Below are 26,804 nucleotides of genomic sequence, written 5' to 3' on the forward strand. Positions count from 1 at the left end.
GTCTTCTTTCTCGCGTTTAACCCATTGCCTGGCATAATCTCCGACTGAATCCAACAGTATTTTGAAGTTGTGTTTGCAATTGATGGATTTAGACTCATGATATTTCTGGGCTTTAGATAACACATTTCGCAGAGAAATGTTATTGACAATGTTTAGGTTACCAGTAATAACGGGGCCAGCGGGGTTATATATGAATGGGGAACTAGCACAGGTGCAATAAGAAGGATAGACTTTTTTAGAAAAGTTTTTACATAGAACACGAATTTAACAGATATATACTACAACGAATTGTGCAAATCCTTGCCAAGGTTATTAAATAAATTGTGTTTTCCGTTACAGTTATAATAATCATGCTTAAATAATACATTTTGCAGATGTAAAGGTGATTAGAAAACTTGAATTCCATAATTTGAAATATGGTATGATTATAGACTGAACTAGTACACATTTTGTTTAGGGGCCAGCTGAAGCCCGCCTCACGGTGTGCGGGATTTTCTCGCTGTGTTGAAGACCCATTAGTGGCCTTCGGCTGTTTTCTGCCCTTTGGTCGGGTTGTTGTCTCTTTGACACATTCCCCATTTCCATTCTCTATTTTATTTACACTTATAACGTAATTTATTAAAGATGAACATCACTATTATTATTGATGTAAAGACTTATAAATGCTACGTATACAAACTTTCACTCAAATACATGAAACGGCAGTTTTTATTGAAATTAAATTTTAACATAGGTATGCCGAAAATTGATGATTTTCTAAAAATGAACGCCGGTATAAAATGTTAACATTAACGTGGTTTAAAAGTTAGGTATTTTTTGACGGCTCCACGTTCGTAATACGTTTTAGACAGTTTCAAACTATGGCAGTCTCTACCGAGAGCTTTAGTAAGTGCTACCATATATATAATAACGCAATATCAACAAGCTACCGTGGTCCGAACGGTATGCTATTAACATGTGTAAATCTTTAAATTTAAATACCAAATGTTTAGATTGAATTTTTAAATGTAATACTCAATTCATAGATTTTTTTTTTATAATTCAAAAACTGTATTGTTTTGCTTGATTGATTTGAAGGAAACACATGTTTTTTTTAACTAAACGTCAACATCTACAATGAAAAGAACAAGGATAGTGCGCTTATTGTGCATTTTTCTGATTATCTTGATTTTACATTTGATTTGCAAAAGACGCTTCCTGAAGGTAATGCATCTACTTCATCAATAATTGTCAAAAGCAAGACACATACACACATGCAACAAAAATATGAACACGTAAATCACAGAAATTCGACGTTAATACGAATTGAAAAAAAAAAAGTTCCGAAAAACAAATACCCTTCATCAGTACCAGTCATTAAAAGTATATTTAGCTCACCTAGTCCAAAGGGCCAGTGTAAGCTTTTGCCATGACTTTGCATCCGTCGTAGTCCGTTTGATTTTACAAAAATCTTCTCTGAAACTACAGAGCCAAATTAACAAAATTTGGCCACACTCACCATTGGGGTATCTACTTTAAAAAAAAGTGTTCGATTACCCTGCTTGCCAACCAACATGGCCGACATGATTAAAAATATAGCACTTGAAACCCACAATAGATAGAGAAAATCTGACGGGGGAAAAAGTATTGAAGAAAAATGAGATCTACCTACTGTCCATTGACTTCAGAACTGTAGGAAGACTCCTTATAGGAGTTATTGCCCTTACACGACGAATTTTATTTATTGTTTTTCATTTTGCCTATTATCTTCGTGGAAATTATAATAGATAGACACAAACTAACTTGAGTTTGCCTCAACCAAATGTTATGAAACTTATACATAATGCTTATTACTACAAAACACAGATCAAGTTTGAATTTTGGTGGCGTCACTTTAACCGTTCTAGAGTTATGCCCCTTTATAAATGGAAAAATCGCAAATTTTTTAGTTACCGTAACGGCGTTCTCTTACTTAAGTTTGCCTCAATCAAATGTTATGAAACTTATACACAATACTAATTATCACAAAATACAAATCAAGTTTGAATTTTGGTAGCGTCACTCTAACCGTTCTAGAGTTATGCCCCTTTATGAATGGAAAAATTGCAAAATTTTTTAGTTTCCGTTCTCTTACTTAAGTTTGCCTCAACCAAATGTTATGAAACTTATGCACAATGCTTATTACCACAAAACACAGATCAAATTTGAATTTTGGTGGTGTCACTTTAACCCTTCTAGAGTTTGCCCCTTTATAAATGGAAACATTGCAAAATTTTTAGTTTCCGTTCTCTAACTTGAGTTTGCCTCAACCAAATGTTATTAAACTTATACACAATGCTTATTACCACAAAACACAGATCAAGTTTGAATTTTGGTGGCATCACTTTAATCATTATCGAGTTATGCCCCTTTATAATTCGAAAAATTGCAAAATATTTAGTTTCCGTCCCAACCAAACATTATGAGACCTATACACAATACTTAATTACCACAAAACTCAGATCAAGTACAAATTTGGTAGCGTCACTTTTATCGTTCTTGAGTTATGTCCCTTTATAATGTTGTATGCAAGCGGGGGCATCATCTGTGTCCATGGGGACACATTCTCCATTTATTATGATTTTGATATAATCTGTCTCAAAATTAGTACACTACACTGTACAAATATTTTTGAGATAGAGCAGACCTGTGCGATTTTTAAAATTTATTGCTTAAAAGAAATACACTACGAAATATCTGCGTTCTCGGGCCTACCGAAGGGAAAGATCAATAAGATAAGACCAATGTAATATATGTACAAGAAAAGTGAGAAAAAATAACAAATCATAAGGTATGATGAAAGAGCCCATACCTACTGCCCCCTTCTTACTCCAATCGACCGTCATACTAATTTCTTGGGAAACGGACTTGTAAAAATCCAGCATGTATGACAATAATAAAACAGAGCAATCAGGCGTGTTTATATTTATATAATGTAAAAGGCGTATAGAGGTAAACACATAGATTGGTTTCTTGAAAAGTCCAGATTTTAATCGCCTCTAACCCACTAAATACTGGTATAGATTTAACCAAGGATTTATATAGTAAGATATCTCACTATACAAATCCTTGATTTAATGAAGACTTTCAAATATCTGTAAACAACACCAAAGAATAATAATAAAAAAAAATATAACGCCCCGTTTGCGTATGCCAGTTCTAAGTAAGGAGCCTTGTTGTATATCATATCTTTATGTTTATCGTCATTTTGAGAATTAGGTTTGAATGGCATATATTTTTAATGTTTTCTGTTAAACTTTCCAATTTTTACAGATTCTGGACGATTTAGAGCTTGTAATATTGCATAAACATCTGTCTATTATTGTATACTTAATGTTGTCCGCCAGATATTTTCGTTAGGTTAATAATGTCTTATTGACGTATACCCAACATCTCCTTTTATTCATATACATGAAGACAGCCATAGATTACGTGTTTTTATAGTTCTTAATCAATCTTCTCTATAAACATTTTTCACTTTCACCTAGTTAAACAATGAAACTTGAAAATATTTCAATGTGTATTATTTCCTTTAAAAAAATATCACAAAACTTTACTGATAACTATATTTTGTATCATTTCAGAATATTGAGTCGTGTTATGAAACTGTGCATGTATTCTCTGCAGTAGCACAAGCAAAGACAAAACTTAGTTTTATAGAAAATATTGTTCTTAACGTTCTAGACGGCTCTAAATATTCCAATTGCGACTGTTGTATATATGGATATCATGGGACACCTATTCATCGTGTCAATGCCGTCGTGAAAGAGACCTACACTCATAACAGTAAAATGGCTGACTTGATAGCGAGACAATTTCAATGTTCTGTACAAAATATTGGTTTTAGAATGGTAAATATACAATTAGTAGGAAAAACAGAATCATGTAGTATTTCTTACAATCTTCATCCTGTGTTATATCCAGAGATAAAAGAAAATGGATTCGGCATATGTGCAAAAATAGCCTACAATTATCTAAATCCATTACACCTTATTGAGTGGTTCGAATATCAAAAAATGATGGGTGTAGATATGGTTCTTATATCTCTACAATCCTTAAATAAAGATGCTTATAAAGTGTTGAGATATTATGAAAGAGAAGGGATTACAACACTCATTTCTTTTCCAAATGACATGCCCGGGAAATTAGGTATGTATTTGAAAAATATTTTAAATACGACCACACTTTATTCAATTAATTATCACTTTCAAATTAAGTAGATATAAGAAGATGTGGTATGAGTGCCAATGAGACAACTCTCCATCCAAGTCAAAATTTATAAAAGTAAACCATTATAGGTCAAAGTACGGTCTTCAACACGGAGCCTTGGCTCACACCGAACAGCAAGCTATAAAGGGCCCCAAAAATTACTAGTGTAAAACCATTCAAACGGGAAAACCAACGGTCTAATCTAAATAAAAAACGAGAAACAAGAAACACTTATGAACCACATCAACAAACGACAACTACTGATTATCAGATTCTTGACTTAGGACAGGTGCAAACAATTGCAGCGGGTTTAAACGTTAAAATGGTACCAAACCTTCATCCTTATCTGAAACAATAGTGTAACATCACAACATAGAAAGACACACTATAAAATATTAATTGAAATGGCTTAACTCAATCAAAAGACATATTAACACCAGTCAACACACACTGAACAAATAAATTTGATCTATGATACAATGCAAATACAAAATAAATAAACTAATGGAAGAATAATTAAAGTAACATGTTATACCGCTGTGAAATGTTAAACAATTTAAAAAAAACAATATGCTTGAACAAAAACAACAGCCGTTTGCAATTACTTTAAACACAAGTAAATGAAAATAATTTTGTTGTTAGGTATACGTGTACAGTTCAAATGGAGAAAGGAAATATTTTTACAAATAAATAATTTTGATGTTCATTTTACGAAGAAGTGAAAATTTTTAGTAATACCAAACACTTATCAAAGCTGGTATATAGACCAGATATAACCATGAATAAGTAAACATTAAATAAAAAAAACATTACAAATAGTATCTACAGGTCAAATAAACAAGAAAGTACGATTTGAGAGTACTCGCAGTTACTGACAGCTAGTTAAATGCCAAAAACAATTAATAATAAAAAATCATGTATCAGAGACTAAAATCAACTAAAACACATCCCAGGGAGTTAGTATTTTAACGTCATGGACAGTCAAAGAAGACATGACTTGTGCAATGCCAAAAATAAATGTATCGACAGGAAGTGGGATAGTTAGGAGTTAACCTCTTAATAGATCATAATGAAAGTGGGTGTGTCTTTATACATCCCGTTTGAAAAGAATACAAATTTAGTTATGTTTTAATTTGCTGATGACAAAATCGACATTAGTGCCATTGTAAACTATATTCAAAGATCTAATTACAACATTGATAAGATAACCTTTACTAATAAGTTTGTTTAAAGGTTCGATGAGTTTACACGGAACACATAGTGATTTCCGCGCTTTAAGTACAATATTACCGTAAAATTTAGGATGTGAAATACCGTTTTTAATCAGTTTTCTACAGGTACAGCCAAATTTACTAATCAAATCTTTGTATCTATGAAAGAATTTAGTAAAAGTTTTACGTAATTTATGGTAACGAAATCCCTGACTTAATAATTTACCAGTGATGCATTGACTACGTTCGTTAAAATCTATGACATCACTACACACACGGGCAGTTGGGATATATAAACACCGTATGATGGAGTCAAAGGAACATCGCCGTCTTAAAAAGGAAAATTAACAATAGGGAATGAAAAGTCGTCTCTTTTGTCGTAAATTTTAGTATGGAGTTTTCCTTTAGAGATTGAAATGTCAAAAATCTAGAAAAGGACAATTACTGCTGTTTATGTTAGATTTAGTTAAAGAAAGTTCTTTTGGGTAAATTTCGGTAGTATATTTAGAGAACTCTGGATTACTAGTATTTAACGAAAAAATATCATCCAGATAACGGAAGGTATTGTTGAATGTATCAACCAAATGTAACAATGACGTGTCTTTACTGAGTTTGGTCATAAACTGAGATTCATAGCAATACAGGAATAAATCTGATATTAAAGGGGCGTAGTTAGTGCCCATAGGAATACCTACTACTTGTCGATACACTTTATCGCCGAAACGTACATATATGTTGTCAAGGGGAAAATTTAAAGCACGTCTATCAATTGTAAAGATTATCAACCGAGTTATGTATAAGCATAGTGTTTTGGATTTTGATGTTATAAATGGTGCGTGCTACACTTGAAAACTTCCACAAAAGATAGGCAAAAGATATCAAAGGGATGTTCAAACTCGAAGTCGAGTTGAAGACAAATCGACAACGTATTTGTCAAGGAAACGAAAACGACGAAAAGACAAACAACGCTCTGCAAGAAACAACATAAAAAACTGAAGACCAAGACAAATAATGGAGAGAACTTAAAACATTGCCAATATCGACTAAAATCATATAATATGTAAGGTCATTTCACACAATTCCAAAACTTTGTAGCATTAATCATATGAATATACATACTCATAAACCCAGATACAAAGGAAAGGTTGCAGGGGAAATTCATTATGTATAGTTTCGTCAAAAAACGATAAAAGTGACGTCCATAATCATAAGGGCATTGACAGAGCTGGACAATAAAAATACCCAAACATTAATTTGTCGTACTTGAGGATGTCAATATCTTTAAATTGCTCCTCAACGCAAGATGGGGGAAGAGGGGGGTAAGCTTTTGTCGTATTTCAATCCAGAAAACGTTGTTCAATGTTTTTGATTGCAAGAAAAACCCTAATCAAATCCCACAAATCTATACTGACCACCGGTAATGTCTACCTTAAGAGTTTGGTACAGTTTTAATTTGCTTAAAACATGTGTTTGGCGTAAAAGCATGTATTGAGATATAATATTGTTATGATTTTTAATACTTAGAAGTGTTATTTATCATCTTTTTCTTGCTATGTTGACTAAAGCCAGGTCCCTGTGATTTAATGGTGATCGTTTATCATATTTCTTTTTCGTTTATCGTTTTGCATATAAATCAGTCCGACCGTTTTCTCGTTTGAATTTTTTTTACATATGCCATTGCGCGCGCGGGGCCTTTAATAGCTAGCTGTGTGGTATGGGTTTTGCGCATTGTTGATCATAAAGGCCATATGGTAACCTATAGTTTCTAACTTCTACCTCATTTGGTCTCTTGTGGAGAGTTGCCTCATTGGCAATAATACCACATCTTATTTTAATATTTATGAAAAAGTTTACAATGACCGGACTACAAGGGATTTCAACAAAAACTATGGTATAGTTTACGGTTTATAAACCGAAAAATGTCCAAAAAAATATGGAATATCTGTTTTAACTTATCGCATCTTTTTCCTGTTATTTTTTTTATAAATTGTTTGTTTGTTTACTTTAAAATAATGTTGATAAGAACCAGTTAAATTATCCTTTTCGGGCCTTACACACAAAGCTCTACCTTTCTAAAATAAGCACGGGCTTCTGAAACAGCGGAAACATCAATGAGACAAGATTTTTCGACAGCGATGGATGTACATTTACATAGATGACGGACACGGTAAAGACGAAAAAATTTTGAAGGAATTAGATCTTCTAGATATGCTGTGCAACGTTAAAAAAAAACATAAGGCGAACTCACTTATCTCTTATTTGTAGGACTGTAACGCTACAATAGAGATTCAGGAGGGGGGGGGGGGGTAAGCATGAATTTCGAGGTCGCAAGAAACTACACAATTCTGATGTTTTGAAAGATTTCTGGAATCGCAGGTAAAAGTGGACTTGCAAAGGGTTAGTTTTTTTTTATTTTATCAAAATGTTCTTTTATATGTTTTTTTTTATATTAATTTACGATTATTTTAAGATGTGTTTGAGCTTTTGGTTTTGCCATTTGATTAGGGACTTTCCGTTTTGAATTTTCCTCGGAGTTCGGTATTTTTGTTATTTTACTTTTTACAATCCTGAGCAAATTAATTTCACAAGAATCTTTCTATGAGTTTGGATGAACCATTACACGTTTTAATTTTACCTAAAGCCTAAGTCGTACATGAATTAAAAGGGATTTCAAAATGATCGCGATTAAAATCACATGTTGATTATAGACAATTTAAACATAAAATTAAGGATCATTTAGAGTAACCAGTTGATTTTTTAAATTTGAAAAGTTTTGATCAAGCGATACTTTACATAAAATCCAGAAACAAATTTTAAGAATATAGTTACTATTTTAAAGATTATTTTTAGGCATTTCTCTTGAATAGAAACCGTCAAAATCGAAACTGACATGTGTTGTATGATTAAAATTTTACATTCAAAACGATTTGGTCAAGCGGTTCATTATACTCATCTGGAAATCCTTTTACAATCCCTCCGAGCCGTGTATAATAAAGCTTTTGATTGAATTGAAACTGTCAGTACTTTAAATTCGGTATCTACATACTTTTCGATCTAATTTCAAGAGTTAATCTACAAAATAGTTAGACATATAGGATATCAAAAATACTTGTATTCGTGAAAAAACTGAATTATAAAGAAATGATAAAATAAAAAAAGCTTGAGTTCTTTATTATAGACTTAATACATTTCTAGTCTATTCTAGTCTAGTTTAGTCTAGTCTATTACATCTATTCTATTCTTTTCTATTCTATTATGTTTAGATCTATTCTAGTCTATTCTAGTCTAGTCTATAATGGTCTAGTCTTTTCTATTTTTTTCTATTATAGTCTAGTCTAGTCGATTTAGTTGCTTATTTTTCCCACAAAATGATTTGGGTTAGATATCAAAAGAATTAGGCAATATTTTTGAACAGGAAACCCATAACAAACTTTTACAATAGACACTGGCTACGATTATCCGCAAAAAGTAACAATATGAACTAATTATTGTTACTGCCGAGACTTAATGCCTAAATGTATTTCCGGTCAGCGACCGGATTTTCATACGGAAATTGCAGGTAACAATAACATCATTTTTTATTGTTACCTACAAAATTTTACATAAAATTTGCAAATTATGTCTATTGTGTTTTGTATCTTGATACTTCGTACTGTCTTCGTGTTATTGCTCCGCATACGTTGTTTAACATATTTGAACAAATATATATGTATAGAAAATTATTTATTGAACATATAGCAATGATGAATTGAAAGCACATTTACACATATTTAGAATTCTTTTAGCTATTTATTTTGGTGGCACTTCCTGCACATTCAGTCTGCAATCTATTGGAGCATTGTGAGGCGAAAACATTTCAGGTGATACCACTTTAGACACATGTTGCAAACTACAGATCTATTTATACAGAGACGTATGTGTACGTCTATACCACATACTAAACTGTTCCGCCCTGCTGTATTCTTCTTAGGTGATATCTTTTTTTTTACAAGAACTTCTTCTGTATAATTGCACAAAGTTTGCATCTTGGAACCGTTGGAGTTTATCATTAAAATCTTGAAAGGATATGAACTATGCAATCACAAATTGGACACCTTACTCATTCGTATCTATACTTAAGAATTGAGAGTTTTTTTAATCGACCCCCTATGGAAAAAGTGGTAAATAAAACTGGAAGTATAATCATGTAATTGTTTAAATTTATATCAGATTGTTCTCAAATCAAACATTAATTTAGATCAGTACCTGCTTCAATATATTTTGCGGGTAACAATAACTGGAGGTAACAATAAAAAATGATATTATTGTTACCAGCAATTCCCGCATGAAATAGGGTCCCTGTATGGAAATGGCTGTTTGCGATAGAGAGTAACTCATTTAAAGGAAACAAGTGCACACAATCGATTTAAAAATTAAAATATCAAGATAAAAAATATAAGCGGTCTCACGTGTTACTCAATAATATTCATGCACGTCGAGCGAATTGTTGCACATTCACTCATTTTCTTTAGTCAATTGTACGGAAGCGTCAGACATCCTTTTTTTATATTTCTATCTGTGTTTGCGAGATAACACAAACCTTTGCGAGAAAACCCAAACTTTTTTTACGGCAATATACAATATGTTATGTTATATGTACATATACATGTTTTTTTTTTAATTTGGACGTATACGGTATAACGAGCTCTAAATGAATACACCATTCAATGAAAATAAAAAAATACCCCAACCAGGTATTATTAACGTAAATAAATGTTGACAAAAATGAAGGAATGAACCATATAGATAAGAAGATGTTTTATGATTGCCAATGAGACAACCTTCCACAAGAGACCAAATGGCGTTGACGTAAGCAACCATGGTTAGGTAGTTGTGCGGCCTTTAACACGGAACAAACGCCCACATTGCATATATATAGCAACCATTAACAGGCCAAATATGACAAGTGTAAAGAAAATTCAAAACGAATTTGATAATCAGACAAACGACAACTATTTAATTGCAGGATTTAAACTTTGGACAGGCATACATTATATATGTCGGGGTTAAACATGTTTTCTGGCACCAAACCCTCCCACTTACCTGTAACATTGGTGTAAAGCTTCACAAATTTTGTGTTAAACTTTTGGGCCTAGTTGGCCGAGTGACCGAAGTAGTTCACCTATAGTAATCACTAGAGAGTCAATACTGAGGTTGTTAGTTCATACTGATGTGATCGACTGTAATTATAATTTACTAGGGTTGCCAGTTTTGCTGCAGGTGGCCGATGGTTCTATCACTATATCACATATACAAATTTTTAAATCGGACATAAAGCAAAATCATCGGGAAAAAAGGAAAACGGACCGAAAGCAAAAGTATCAGACGGAATGCAAAATAATCGGACATAAAGCAAAACGGACCGAAAGCAACGGACAAAAAGCAAAATTATCGGACAAAAAGCTAAACGGACCGAAAGCAACAAACAAAAAGCAAAAGTGTCGGACAATAATCAAAACTCGGACAAAAAGCAACACCGGACAAAAAGCAAATGTCGGACAAAAAGCACCGTATCATCTTTCTAATTTTAATTTCAGGATCCGCTTTCTAATTTTAACGGTCCAACATGATTGTTATTACTTAAGCAACCTCGTTAAAGGTGCGGATCCAGGATTTTGAAAAGGGGGGACCTAGCAAAAGTTTATGAAAAAGTCTATGCATTTATCATATATAAAATTCCAGAAGGGGGCGTGCCCCCTGTCCCTCCTAAATCTGTCTCTGCAAATTGTTTTTAAACCTATACATGTAGCCGTACAATGGAGCCTATGAGAATACAATCTAAGTATACATCTCAATAACCGAAAACCAACTTATATTTTCCAGTATACAATTATATATCAATATAAAGCTTGACACGTTTGTATTTTTTTTAAACTTATTTGTTTTTTGTTTTTGTTCGTTTAAAAATATAGGACAACGGAGTTGGCATACGTGAGTTCGATTCCCACCCTATACATTCATTTATATTAACTGGTGCAAAGCGGGCAGTTTATCTGAGTGGCCCCGCACAGACTTTGTTGTTCCTTTGTCAACAAATTACGGCTGCCGCGGCCAGGTCAGGTCTTGCTATCTTTCTTTTTTTTTTCGAATTCCATATACAACAAAACCAAGGTATAATTGAGAAAATTATACCATAGATAATAGCTATGGTTTAGTTATCGGTTATTGATATTCATACTCTGGTTGCATTCCCTAGGTTACATTGTACAGCTATAGGTTAAACCAATTTAATACCACTAGATTCTACCAGACTCTTACGGAATTCTTCATAGTCAGTTCAATATGACCATTAACACACCAAAAGAACTTCAACGACATGGTGGCGACAACATGTCGGTCGAAAAACCCTTTTCGGATTTTTGTTTCTTTTTTCGGATATTCCCTTAAAACATCACAAAGGAGCAGATGATTTTCTGAGAAGTATACGATTTCTCGCACATTAGTATATCTGAATTGGAAAATAACCTTCAGGAGCTCATCAGGTAAAACCTGTTTCATACTAATTTAACGTAGTTTAACTTATTTAATATTTTCTTGCTCTTTGATATCGATATCCTTACGACATTACAATAACAAGAATTTATAAATACTGCCTTAAATTCTTATAAAGGCAGAAAAGATTAAATTTGCATATTGTACAAAAAAGTAAAACAACAAAAATACCGAATTCCGAGGAAAATTCAAAACTGAAAGTCCCTAATCAAATGGCAAAATCAAAAACTCAAACACATCAAACGAATGGATAACAACTGTCAAATTCCTGACTTAGTACAGACATTTTCTTATGTAGAAAATGGTGGATTAATCCTGGTTTTATAGCTAGCTAAATCTCTCACTTGTATGACAGTCGCATAAAATTCCATTATATTGACAACAATGTGTGAACAACTGATCGTCTTTTATGCGTCAAATGAATGACCATTAAACCATACAAATTGAATTAGAAAAAGTATGTACAAAATAATAAAAAAACTGTACCTCTTCGGTTTTTTTGTTGTTGTTTGTATGTATCCAGAATTTTAAAATTTTCACTCCTTGGTAGCTTAAATTTAGTCAAACCCATTACTTATGACAGAAGAAGGTGTCATACGCACGCGCTGAAGACTCCGAATGCAATGCATGTAATTATAAAAACCGATTGATTCGAAAGGTTTCCCGTACTTTAAAAAGAAAATTGCGCCACAACTCGGAAAACTTTCAAACTTATTGCACTTAACGATTGTATGCAGTGAATCCCTAGCCTAGAGTGTCTATACTGTCTAGAAATTTACAATGAGGGTCTGTTGACACTTTAATCATCAAAGCACTCTCTCTAAGTTTAGTTACCATTAGCATTTTTGTGTATTATGAAAAATATACTGGCACAAAATGTAACACTGAAAACTGAACCAAAAGCAACAAAGAAATTGTCTAAAACAAAACGAGACGACACTTTGGATACACCTGAAGTTGACCGCTTCTTGTTCAGAAAATGACATCCGCTGCATGTGATCCTAATGGAAAGTAAAAGTTCGTTGATAAGTCGCATTCGATGAAGTTATAATCAAGGTATTGAAAATAGATTGTTGCTACGACAAATTGAAACACAACAGTAGTCACTTGCTACACAGATATTCCATAATAGTCAACCTAATCTTTATAGCATTCGTAAAATGTTCTTACGGATGACCTCAACTTAACCCATTAGGAATCCCTTGTTTAGATGATTCAACAAATAAAATGTTGACGCAAATAACAACATAGTACTAGTCGGCCATATTGTCAAAAGTTGCGATCAAAGTCCGGTCATTGTTAACTTCTTTATAAGTCAACATAGCAAGAAAAATCACCCCCGGTTTTTGGTAGGGTTCGTTTTGCCTAGTCTTTAGTTTTCTATACTGTGTTTTGTGGTAGATTTTTTTTTGGTCGTTTTTCGTTTTTTGCAATGGCATTGTCAGTTCATTTTCGACTTATGAGTTTGAAAATCCCTTTGGTAGGTTTCACCTCTCTTTTTATTTCATTGTGAACTTCCATTTCTATGTAGAAACATTCCAGGTGAACTTTGAATATGGAGTATATATCTCTTAACTGTTACGGTATTCCAGGGCTTGCGTTTTCTGTCATAAATTCCTTTACCGAGGGTGTCTGGTTTTCTAAAAAGCTTCTGAATGGAAAATATAAGGACACGACGATAATTTGGTTGACCGTTATGGAATATATGTGTCGCAGACAAGCATGGATACGTTCCATAATTTCTATGTCACAGATGATCAATGATTTGTACCGTCTGGCATAGCCCAAATCGCATCTTCCCGTGGAAGATATCAATAGTCCAAAAGTAAAGGTCACTTTTACAAAAAGTAGAAACTCCGAATTGGAATGCAACTTAATAGAAGATATACGGAAGAGAAAGACGCATATTGATTTTGGGTTCAACAAGTTATAGGACAAGGTCAATGTTACAAAAACAAGATTTAAAAAAAGTTAGTTTCGGAATTGTATCTCACTTTAGTTTGTAACGCACATATACAAGTGAATAATAAGCAATGCTAGTACATGTTTACATTTGTTCCGCCAAGCTGCGAGTATTTTAAACCATTGAAATGAAAAGTTTTGTATTAATACAACTGATTTTTATAGTTTGTTCTTATGTTGTGCTTTTACAACACTGTCCCAGGTTAGGGGGGGGGGGGGGGTTGAGCGCTCACAAACATGTTTAACTCCGCCATATTCTTTATGTGCCTGTTTCAAGTTAAGAGCCTGTAGTTCAGTGGTTGTCTTTGGTTCATGTCTGTCATATTTGTTTTTTTGAAAATTGTGTTGCTATAAATTAGGCCGTTAGTTTTCTCAATTGAATTATTTCATATTTTTTCATTTCGGGGCCTTTTATAGCCGACTATACTGTATGGGGTTTTCTTATTGTTGAAGGACGTACGGTTGCCTATAATTGCTTACATCAACTTCATTTGAACTTTGATGGATAGTTGTCTCATTGGCAATCATACCACATCTCCTTATTTTTACATGGAGTTCATGGAGCATCTGATGGCAGTACTAGGTTTTGACTTGTCTCTATCTAAACAAAGGCAGCAGTAGTATACCGCTGTTCAATAGTCATAAATCGATTAAGGGAAAACAAAACCGGGTTGCAAACCAAAACCGAGGGAAACAAATCTAATATAAGAAGAAAACAGCGGAACAACAGAAACACTGCACTGCTACAAAAACAAACGCCAACATACATAGAAACGGACTATTTGATTACAACTGCCATATTCCTGACTTGGTACAGGACATTTTAAGAAAAATGGTGGGTTGAACCTGGTTTTATGGCTAGCCAAACCTCCCGCTCATATGGCAATGTTAAAAATAAAATTATCATTGACATAATTCAATATGTTTCAAAAGGTAAATCAATGTTATGCCTCATCGGTTGTCTCATGGTAAGGAACTCGCCTCGAATGGGGGTGTTTGTGTGTTCGATATCCGATCTGTTGAAACTAAAGACTTGAAACATGGTTATTTTCTGCTACCTTTTTTTTTAATTTTTCACACAACAGTTAGTAGGTAGATCAAACGCTGGTCAAATCAGAATCAAAACAATGTAAACGACTGGGGTGACATGACTTTCTGTGGACTGTTATCCTGTGAAATAACATGTTAAAAATCCTGCTCAGTGTCGGTATTGTACAATCAGAAGTGGTATTCATATTACATTAACATATCCTCTTCTTAATATTCATCTGCTATTTACCACTTATTATACACCAATTAGACATCATAACCCTCAATTAATATATTATAAAAGTGGAAAATTAATATAGAAAACAGGTATGTTTACTGGAAACTGAACAAACTTATTGATCGATTGTCTTTTTGTGTTTTAGATAGAGGATTTACATTGCAACACTGGCATTACCATCAAAGTTCTCACGATGAACAGGTGGCAGTTTATTCATGTAAAGAATTCTTACAGGGATTCGCTTTTGTGTCGATCATAGATTTTGACGAAATCATCGTTAACGATAGATTTTCAGAATACACAAAATTACTTATGGTAACTATACTTAGACAGTAGATGTTTTGAGGATTAAAACTGTTAACCTAGAAAAGAGAAAGATAAAACAAAACAATACAAAAGGAGTTACAAAATTAGATTTTCAAATAAGAAGAAAAATGATAAAAAGAATAGTTTAAATTTACGAATGTTAGATTCTTTATTTTGCTGTAACAAAATAATGACTTTTTCGGACAGTTCCGTATACACTATTTACGACCATAAAGTGTGCTGTTGACGTCTCCGTAGGTTGAGTTCGAAATCCACTGGATAAATGATATAAATTTGCAAGTGCTAAAATGCTATTCTAACATTAAACAGCTAACATAAAAAAAATGTTATACACAACCCATGTAAATATACACAAGTCATGTAAATATACACAAGTCATGTAAATTGAACATTTATTTAAAATCTTTTATATATTATATCATAAAGAAAAGCTACTGAAAAGCATATACATGAAAGAACTGTAACTGTTTATGTAGGCATTCCATATTCATGTAATGAAATATACTCTCAAGACGAAACAACGATTAATGCAAGTCGACCATACCGTTGAAAAAAGAGGGACGACAGATACCAGAGGGACAGTCAAACTCAAAGATCGAAAACAAACTGACAACGCCATGGCCAAAATTAAAAAGACAAACAGACAAATAATAGTACAGATGACACAACACAGAAAACTAAAGACTAAGCAACACGAACCCCACCAAAAACTGGGGGTGATGTCAGGTGCTCCGGAAGGGTAAGCAGATCCTGCTCCACATGTGGCACCCGTCGTGTTGCTTATGTTATTACAAATCCAGTAAATAGTCTAATGCGGTAGGTCACATTCGTGAAAAGGGAAAGGTATTGTAGTTACGACATAAGGAACATATTCGATATCATCCGTGAAACGGTTATTCCATAACGGTCAACAAACTCGTGATGGCGTCCGTAAAATTTACGAATGGATGATTTCAACTTCACCATTTGGAACTCTTGGTTTAATAGCTTCCTTGTGAGCAGCAATCCTCTATATTAAGGAAATCATGATAGGAATTACAAGCCCGGGAATATCGTATCAATTGGGAGATATATACTCCGTATGCAGGCGCTGCTGGAATTTTGCTACATAGAAATGGAAAGTTCACAATTGGGAAGCTGAAATCATCTCTTTTGTCGTAAAGTTTTGTTTTCAACCGACCCTCATTGTCAATTTCTAGATGTAAGTCAAGATATGAGGCAGACTTAACTGTATCTGTAGTATCCTTTGCCTCTAGTTCGATGGGATAGATTCGTTCAACATAGTCACCAAATTTTGTATTATTTAGTGAGAGAACATCATTTATATAGCGGAACGTAAAGTTAAAGGTTATTGCTAACTTCTTATCTCTCTTCCTAAGAAGTTCCTGTATGAAGTCATGCTTGTATTTTATTCCTTTTATGCATAATTATTTGTTCTTTCTTAATAGGCTTTAAGCATCGGTGGTCACGTGCTAGCATGCTTGTATCGAATGCAGTAGGTCATCCGTTCGATCTACTACCAGCACAGATCAACGACTGGAAAATTGGTATTTGCTGCTTTCCGCTAAGCACGCAAAATTTACATGAAGGATTAAGAGCAAAAAAAAAATGTCAGCTTGATGTAAGAATGATGTAAATGGTTAGGATGGCATGCCATCCTGCGGGCGGTTACCTTATGAACTAACAAGCTAAAATACGATTTAACCTGTTTGTGTAGTGCATATCAACATAATAACACTAACATGTTCTTGGACTGATATGCAATATTATACAATTATTGACTTTTGATGAAGTTGATAGAGTGATTTATCAACCCCAGAGATATGATATTCACTGAGTCCAACGTCCGAGGTTGAATGTCATATCTCTGGCGCTGATAAATCATTTTATCAACTGAAATCAAAATTAATCAATTGTTTTATTATATGACTTTTTATCTTTCTCCAATTTTCTAGTATTTGCTCAAAATACTTTTAAAACTGCTCCCTGTTTTTATATAAAATATATCATCTGCTTTTGCAGTTGCTAATTTTCATAAGTTTAAATATTCAATAAAGTTTACTAAAAAATATACGCCAAAAAAAAAAAAGAAGAAGAGAAAAAATACACAGAAAACAAGAAGAAAAAGAAAAAAAACGGGAATTTACTTGACGTCATAAACCTATGTCATTGGCGTTGCCTTGAAATATCTATATTTAGGTACACGGACACCAAATCTTATATTAACCTCTCGTGATTTTTGCCGCTGTGAATATAACGTTTTATCAAAGATGATTTCCTATGCGTTTAGCCATTAGAAAACAGAAAATTTATAGTCGTATAATAATTCCCATTGGAACTTAAACACACTTCATCATCGTCAGCAGCAGCAGCAGTTGCAAAAAGCAGCAGCAGGAGCAGTCCCATCAATTGTCTTCAAGGTTTTTTTCTAGTTTTTGTGTCGCCTCGTCTCGACGAAGGCGGGTTGAGACTTTGATATGACCTTTCTAGCGTTAACATATGTGATGAGATCACTGTCGTAAGTTATTTGTATTTGGGATAGACTTGTATTACCATTTGTACATTTCATTTCGATTTATAGTATTAGTAATTGTCCCTATGCCTCAGTCATGGTCCATTGAAACGTTTGCTTACGTGTTAAAATTTTGACATTAAATTATAAACTTTGCAATATACATGTACTATCAAAATTACATACGGGAAAAACATATATGTGCGTCAACATTTCAGTTGTTTAATTTGTTGAAGCAACTGAATATGGGTAATGATACTGTTAAAGTCATTCTGTCGAAAGTTTACGAATAATGATTTTGTTGACCATTATGGAATATATTTGACCACTGTTACGTTCAAGTTATCGTAGCCACAAACCATCTTCAAGGTGACATTTTGTATTGTTTTAGTAGAGTTCTTGGTCATTTTGATTTAGTTTTCAGTGTTGCATTTTGTGCAATTTTATTTTTCAATGTGTGTTGGGTTTTTTTTATACCGGTAACCATCTTTGGTTCTCTTTGTTCGTGAAAAATGGCGAAGTTAAAGGGTTAGATAAATGACTTGACCGATAGTCAATGAAAGGGTTACATGTGAGACATAATACAATCCACTACCAAATTTTTTATCACCGGTTATTACTCAACATATTATATGATGGATGTCACTGGTGAAGATGGAAATACCAGCCCTTTTCGGAACACCTAAGATCTCCCCTCAGTTTTCTGTTTAGTGTTTTAGGACTATTGTTATTTTTTTCGTCGTTTTTGACATTATGTATAACTTATACCTTAATCATGTAAACAGAGGCGAAGATATCTAGGAGTTACTTATACAGGCTGTATAAGTAACTCCTAGATATCTTCGCCTCTGTTTACATGATTAAGGTATCAACCGAATACACTCGTGTTTCTTAGTTTGTGTTGTTGTCATGTTTTTGTTTTAATTTGGTGGCTTGCGCGTTTTGTCAAAACTCGAGTCTCTGACTAGGATAAGTTGGAAATCTTCATACAATGCATACAACTAATTTCAATATCTTGTTAATGTAAGCTTCCTCTATTCCACGATGTTATTTTAAGAAATGTAGCGAGGAATTATTTATTTAAAATTTCAATATATATTTATGTATCTAAAAATGAACAATGCAATATAAAAAAATGTATAGAAGAAAACATAACTACCCTTAGCGGATGTAAATTGTATTTCTGGAAACAACTTTATTTGGAATGAGAGTGGACAGAATATTATCGTTATTTCCTTTTTCTTCTTTCCGCTAACGTAGAATTATAGCAATTGTCAAAAACATTTTTCAAGCAGCAACTCATTTCGAACACAACATGCAGGAGTTAGTAAGAGGACATACAAGTTAGCAAAAAGACTAAGGTGGTGTGACATGTCTTTCTGCTTACTGTTACCATACAAACTAGCACTCTTTAAATACGGATCAATGTTTTGTTTTTGCACACAGCATGTCCCTTTAACATAGAACTACTAGAAAATACCCGTATATTTTGTTACCCGTTTGTTTTCGCTTAATCGATTTATGTCTATTGAACAGCGGTATACTACTTACTTTCCCAATTTCAATTTTCAATTTTACTGTTGCCTTTTTTTATATATGCCATCCTCTTCCTCCTCCTCATCAATTTGTTTACCATTTCATTTATAGTCAGAGATCTTACCGTCTTATCCAGATGCTGCTGCTTTCACCCTGAATGTTTCATTCTTTATAACGGACTGGGGAGTGTCAGGAGTAGAACCTTTGATAACCAGTAAATACATAAGAAGAACATATCCTCTTGCTTATCGATATAAAAATATTTATTTGCCAAACAGAACAGAAACAATTGATACTCATCGAATATGGTCAAAGGATGGCTACAGAAGGTATTTAAATAACTAGAACATGATAAAAATTGTACTCTTTGGACGGGTTGTTGTCCCTTTGATACATTCCCCGTTTCCATTCATTATTCTTTATAGAGCAAAACTTCTTGCTCATTTAACATCTTCTGTTATTTTTTTTTAGCTCACCTGGCCCAATGGGCCAAGTGAGCTTTTCTCATCACTTGGCGTCCGTCGTCTGTCGTCGTTGTCCGTCGTCCGTTAACTTTTACAAAAATCTTCTCCTCTGAAACTACTTGGTTAAATTTAACCAAAATTGGCCACAATCATTATTAGTGTATCTAGTTTAAAAAATGTGTTTGATGACCCCGCCTGCCAACCAACATGGCCGACATGGCTAAAAACAGAACATTGGGGTAAAATGCAGGTTTTGGCTTATATCTCTGAAACTAAAGCATTTAGAGCAAACCTGATAAACAATCAGTAAAAACCGACACTAGTTAGATTCCATAAATAAGTGCCTTGAAAATATTGAATATGGTTCCAATTATAATTTATTTACCAAATTAACAATTTAAGATTATTTACAACAAAAAGTTCAGCTTTCTTCCCTTAACAGATGCAAATTTTGTAATTACAGTCCCTTTCGTGACGAGTAACATACCTAAAAGATTAACCCATCAGTAACCAGATTAATGAACAGTTTGTCTTTGGCACCTTTATCTGCGAAGACAGTACAACTTCCGAAATAGAGTGCGTCAGTAAACATCGAATGTCTTAGCCATGGATTCTCTTTAAACCAAAATGCATTCAGTTTTCTCTCCCGACCATAGATAACACTACAATTTAACCAAAACTTTAAATCATGGATTGTGCCATTATATATTCCATATTTTTAAATACAAACAAAAAGAAGGCTGGAAATTGAAAGCAAACCTCAATACATGATACTCACATTCCCCATAAACCCAGACCCCTAATAATCATGGGGGTCACTTATATATATTTGGCATACCTGAGGCTGTGTAGCTTTGAATTTCAATATAACCAACAATTCATATATTTCCAATAGAATTTTATTGTTTTCTTGAAACTACCATCATTCAATTAATAAATATATAATGTAAAAGCACCCCCCTTTTATATTTGACAGCTCAAAAACGGACCCATTACAGTGGCATTTCTGTTTATGGAACTTTGGAATATAAGAACCAGTGATCCCCTTTTCCCGGAATTTGAGTCTCCCCATGGGGTTTTTGATTTAATATGATAACTTAGCCTTTTTAGTGGTGATATTGCCAAAACTTGTGAAAATAAAATTAAAATTTGTACATAGATGGAACCGGGTATTTATAAGCCCAGGAATGATCGCACTCTGTCACAAATTGAGTTTTGATCAATTCGTCTTTCATGTCACAGGAAGCGATATCAGGATATGGTGGTTTATTTGGTGGTAACGTTGTTGCTTCGTCAGATGTTGAAGCCATTGCTCCGCTTGGCTCAATTTCAGACGAAATTTGTCCGCGGGTCTGCGTATCATCATCATCTGCGCTTTCAGTAGCCGATGACGTAGTCTTTTTACGAAAAAAGTCGAAACACTTTTCTGCTTTTCCATCTTGTTTACATAAACTAAATGAAGAACACATGCTTCGGAAATGATTTGGCGTTGTTCTCATATCCTTACCCCTGTAACATTCGGAGACCTACTGCTGCGAACATATGCGATTATATGCAATTATATATTTATTTTATTTTTTTATTTTTTTTGTCAAAATGATGTGGATGCTTGAGCATCTGAGCATACATGCAAGCTACGCCACTGGACACTCTGAATAAGCGCCGACAAAACAAATGTAAAAACTGTCGCCTGTTTTGGTAGATATTGAAAATGATCAACATTGAAGTTTTAAACAACAACGATGGAGTCAATTTGGACCTAAACGTTCGACGATAATCAAGGGATATCTAAATGGTCTGACACCATTAATTCTTTAGAGGATTTATTCATCAGTGTTTTTTGACAGATTTTGTATTTAAATCGTGCACCTTTGCTTTATAAACTTTTTTCAGCATAAATGTAATTTGAAATAAGATGGTAATATTCCAAACAATAATTGATATATCACCTAGGAGTACATAACAGCAACATGTGAGTTGCAGTTTGGAAAATCAAGGTATATATTTTTTTTTGTAGAACAAATTGACCCTATTCATCTGCTTTTAAATACTTTGAATTTGGTTCAAGAATATCATAACAATTCTGAAAATGTATTGCGCTATGTGTGTCAGTGAAACGAAAAATTTTGAGCCTCTAATTCTAAGATGTAATCTATAAGCTTTTGTAGGACGAACTCTGACATTTTTGAAAATCGTCTGATGACTGAATTAATTTGTCAATGATAAAGCGACAATTTCAATATTGAATAGATCTATATATTCAAGCTTAAAAGGTAATATGTAGACGTAAACTGGGCCTGAAAATCATATCATTTAACATATATCTATATCCTCCAAGAACGATAGAAAACACCAATGCTTTTATTTTCATGTATTTTGAAAGAAAAAAAAAATACACGTAATTCATAAGTTTTTAATCATTTAAAAATAGTGGTCCTAGGTCACCTTTGAATTTTTTATAATGTAACCGTCTGATATCGATTTTGCTGCACACAGGGCATGTTATATGAAATAGTTTTAATATGGACATTCGTAGAAACGACACAAGTTATGCACAACTAGCGTAATGTAAACCAATACATAATGCATTTTTGATAGGCGAATGAAAATGATTCACATTTAAATTCCGCCTGTATCAGTGCAAAACTCCCTGAATATATCACCAACAACAAACAAACCAAACACACAAACAAAACTTTGATATAACTTTTCCATTTCTCATAATGTAAAATAACATTTATTTCGCTCCTCCAGGCTACGCCTTATGTACAATATCCCTCAGTTCGCTTCTTCCTACTACGATAGAACAGACAATTACCAATTTCTGTCCGAAGCTAATATTTTGTGTCTTTCTTAGCTTTGAATATTTTGCTTAGTGCAAATATGATTGTTAATCTTTCCAAAACAGCGAACATTCTGTACGTGATGTGAAAAACCTCCTCGATGTACGCAAACTCGTTATTTATACAACAGGCTCCACCCACCAATGACATAATACATAAGAAAAACGTAACATGAAGAATTGCGCCGAAAAGTGAAAGTATCGACGAACAGATTCGAATTTTGACAATTGCACCTGCAAAAGAATACACAATTACAATTACATAGCACCTCTTAATAGATTTAAGTTCAAGTAAATCACTCTTTTTCTATAAAAATATCGAACGAGGTGTATCAAGAGACTGCATGGAGAAGTGTGGAACAGGTCTACAACTAGAAAAATACGCAATGAGCTTTTCCGAGTTTCAGTTCATAACACTACTAATGACTGAAGGGTAACAAAATTTGTAAATGCATATGAGATCATATGAGTACCAAGCTGACGGGCGTGATGTTAAAAATTTAAAAGATTTAAATTTCTCGAAATTCACAGAATTTTGTTTCACAATGATAGAGAGCATATTTTATTCCTGTGAACAATTCCGTTTAAGTGATTTAAAAAAATATAAAAAAGTGGTAAGGGGTCACCAGATTGGTCTGTGTAAGGTAGTACGAGTGACTGGTTAATATTTTAGTCTTAGATGCATGATATTTTATTAGTTGTTTTTGGCTTTGAACTAGCTGTCAGTAACTGCGAGTACTCTCAGATCTATGTCTTTTTTGTTGTGAATGATTTATAAATTCCCTGCAACGTCCGGTCTGTTTATTTTTTTGTAAGTTATTTTTCTGCTTTGTATCGACCTGATGAATTAGCCCTTTTCAACTGATTTTTATAGTTTGTGCATATGTTGTACTGTTATACCACTGTCCCAGGTAAGGGGGAGGGTTTGGTGCCAGCAAATATGTTTAAACACGTGATATTCCTTTTGTGTCTGTCCCAAGTCAGGAGCCTTCAGTTTAGTGTTTGTCGTTGGTTCATGTCTGTCATATTTGTTTTTCGTATTGTTTTGTTATAAATTAGACCGTAAGTTTTCTTTAAACTTTGGTGGATAGTTGTCTCGTTGGCAATCATACCACTTCTCCTTATTTTTGTATTCGGAATGTAGGAAAACTACGAATTGGAAGCGTGGCATTATCCATTGTCCTTTTAATCCATTTCCCTGTACAATCAAAAAGTAATCGACTGATCCCCTATATATTTTACATGCAAAAATGTGCATAGCAATAACGTATTTTAAAAAGCTTTCAGTAATCAAGTTTTCTTGCAAAATTTACTTTTTACGTTTTAGAGTTTTATATTTGTCTCACACCTTGTTATCTGAATGTATCTCTCGAAAGTTTATTGTTATATACTGAATTCAATTTTCTAATGCTATTCAACGAGTATTAAATTCAAAACACAGACTATTGTAGCATCAGATAATTTAGAATTTTTGTATGTCGATATGTTGTTGAAGGCATTGACACTTAAAACTTAACAAAGAGAGAACCAATAACTGGCCATTTTAAAGATTAGTGTAAAACACGTAGATACAAGTGCTACATAAGCAATAACTAGTATTATATTGTCTTTTTAGGTAACAAACTTAACAGTTGAATACCATAAACGTATCAGTCAAGCGATAACTTGATTATTTAGGAAATTCAATCATGCCGTAATAATAATAGTAAGAACTTGATTAGAATTTTTTTTCTCTTTTTACAGAATGTCATAGTTGTCTCAATTTATTACAGAAGCTTAAGCAATAATTTAGTTTATGATTTTTTTTTTGCTACAAAAACTAAAAAAAATATATTTTAGCTCTTACCATTTTTTTTGGGCAAACGGTTTGAAACAGAAATTTATGCTTATGAGGTTGTATTGAAGTCCACTATGTTCCCTGGTGTTACTGCTGCCACATAGGCAGATGTATTTTGGTGTTACTGCTTCCACGTAGGCAGATGTATTTAGTGCATTGTGCTCAAGTCTTATTTGGTTAGTTCTGCTATTCCTGCAAAAAAGTCCGACATTTCTTAATAAAATGCTCATATCATACGTTCTTGTTTCTTATTCTTTCTTAAAGATTTTAATAATACGATACAAAGGCTACGAATTTTAGAAAGTATTCTTTAATACAATTTCTATTGCATACCAGCGTATTTTCTTTCTCGTTACAGGATCTCACTACGATCTCACAATGTTATCCTTCATCACTACAGAGATTGCAACAAATTAGATATGTTTCCTGGTGACTGCATGACATTTCCAAAATATAAAGATACTAAAATGATAAAAATAATGACAAAATTATATGACAGAGTAGTTGCTTCTAAAAAAAGATGCAAAATATAATTTTTCTTTATTAGTTCAAATAAATATTGAGTTCATCCGAATCGACAATTTGGTTTATGCTTTTAAAAAGTCATATGAAACGAGTTCCTTGAAATTTTAATGTTATCGAAATTATTGAACCAATGCATGCATACATACTAAACTAATATGAAAAAGAAGATGTGGTATGATTGCCAATGAGACAACTCTTCACAAGAGACCAAATGACACAGAAATTAACAACTATAGGTCACCATACGGCCTACAACAATGAGCAAAGCCCATACCACATAGTCAGCTATAAAAGGCCCCGAAATGACAAATGTAAATCAATTCAAACGAGAAAACTAATGGCCTAATTTATGTACAAAATATTGAACGAAAAACAAATATGTAACACAGCAACAAACGACAACCACTGAATTACAGGCTCCGGACTTGGGACAGGCACATACATAATATGGCGGGGTTAAACATGTTAGCGGGCGCCCAACCCTCCCCCTAATCCTGGGACAGTGGTGCAACAGAACAATACAAGAACTGTACAAAACAATAAACAAATAGCGCATATGATCAACAGCAACAAACAACAACCACTCAATTACTGGCTCCTGACTTGGGACAGGCACATATAGAATGTGGCGGGGTTAAAAATGTTAGCGGGCACCCACCCTCCCCCTAACCTGGGTCAGTGGTAACAGTACAACATAAGAACACACTGTAAAAATCAGTTGAAAAAGGCTTAATTCATCAGATGGATACAAATAGAAATACATCTAACAAAAACACAGAGTGGACGTGACCGGGTACTTGTACATCCAAACAACAAAAAGACACTAAGAACAGAACTGAGAGTACTCGCAGTTACTGACAGCTAGTTCAAAGCCAAAAACAACTAAATAAAAAAAAATCATGCATCTTAGACTAAATTATCAATCAGTACACATCCAACAACCAATGGATTTAGTGTAAAGAAGTCATGAACATTCAGAGAAAAACATGCAATGCCAAGATACAGGTATCGACAGATTGTAGAGCCATGAATATGCATATGTATATATAACAATTATATTTAGTTTGCTTTTAATTTACTGATTACAAAATCAATATTAATACCAATAAAAACAATATTCAAAGACATAATTACAGTGTTGAATTAGTAACCTTTTAGAATAAGTTTATTTAAAGGGTCGATAAGTTTACCAGGATCGTTTCTAAATTTCCGGGCACGGTAAACAACATCTCCGTAAAAATGAGGATCGATGTGCTATCCCGTTTGAAATAAGTTTTCTACAGGTACAACCAAACTTCAAAACCAAATCTGTATATCTATGGAAGAATTTAGTAAAGGTTTTTAATAATTTGTGGTAACGAAATCCCTGACTTAATAATTTACCAGTAATACATAGTCTTGCATGCACGTTGTTTTATATTTATTACACATCTTTAACTTATTATCGACAAATAATATTTCATTCAGTGGTTGTTGATCGAAAGCTAATTAACTTTCGAGTTTGTTGCCGAAGTTTACCGGATCGTGATATTGATAAACAATAAAAAAAGAGCACGCGGAAAT

At 33.4% G+C, this 26,804-nt stretch overlaps 1 protein-coding gene across 1 annotated transcript; it reads left to right on the forward strand.

Annotated features, from left to right (window-relative positions):
* The first annotated feature begins 1,116 nt into the window (after positions 1-1,116).
* On the forward strand, positions 1,117-25,297 carry LOC127735353 (uncharacterized). Its single transcript, XM_052245515.1, has 5 exons — positions 1,117-1,203; positions 3,603-4,167; positions 15,344-15,513; positions 19,685-19,902; positions 25,075-25,297. The coding sequence occupies exons 1-5, from the start codon at positions 1,117-1,119 to the stop codon at positions 25,247-25,249; spliced, it is 1,215 nt and encodes a 404-aa protein (XP_052101475.1). The 3' UTR covers positions 25,250-25,297.
* Positions 25,298-26,804: the final 1,507 nt, after the last annotated feature.

Source organism: Mytilus californianus, unplaced genomic scaffold (genome assembly GCF_021869535.1).
Source record: "Mytilus californianus isolate M0D057914Y unplaced genomic scaffold, xbMytCali1.0.p SCAF_3, whole genome shotgun sequence".
Taxonomy (NCBI): Eukaryota; Metazoa; Mollusca; class Bivalvia; order Mytilida; family Mytilidae; genus Mytilus; species Mytilus californianus.

Bases quoted from the DNA above. Each gene is read 5' to 3' on its own strand.
- LOC127735353 (XM_052245515.1), top strand. From the start codon at position 1,117: ATGAAAAGAACAAGGATAGTGCGCTTATTGTGCATTTTTCTGATTATC. The intron at 1,204-3,602 runs GTAATGCATCTA...GTATCATTTCAG, and splicing joins GCAAAAGACGCTTCCTGAAG to AATATTGAGTCGTGTTATGA. The intron at 15,514-19,684 runs GTAACTATACTT...TTTCATTTATAG, and splicing joins AATACACAAAATTACTTATG to TCAGAGATCTTACCGTCTTA.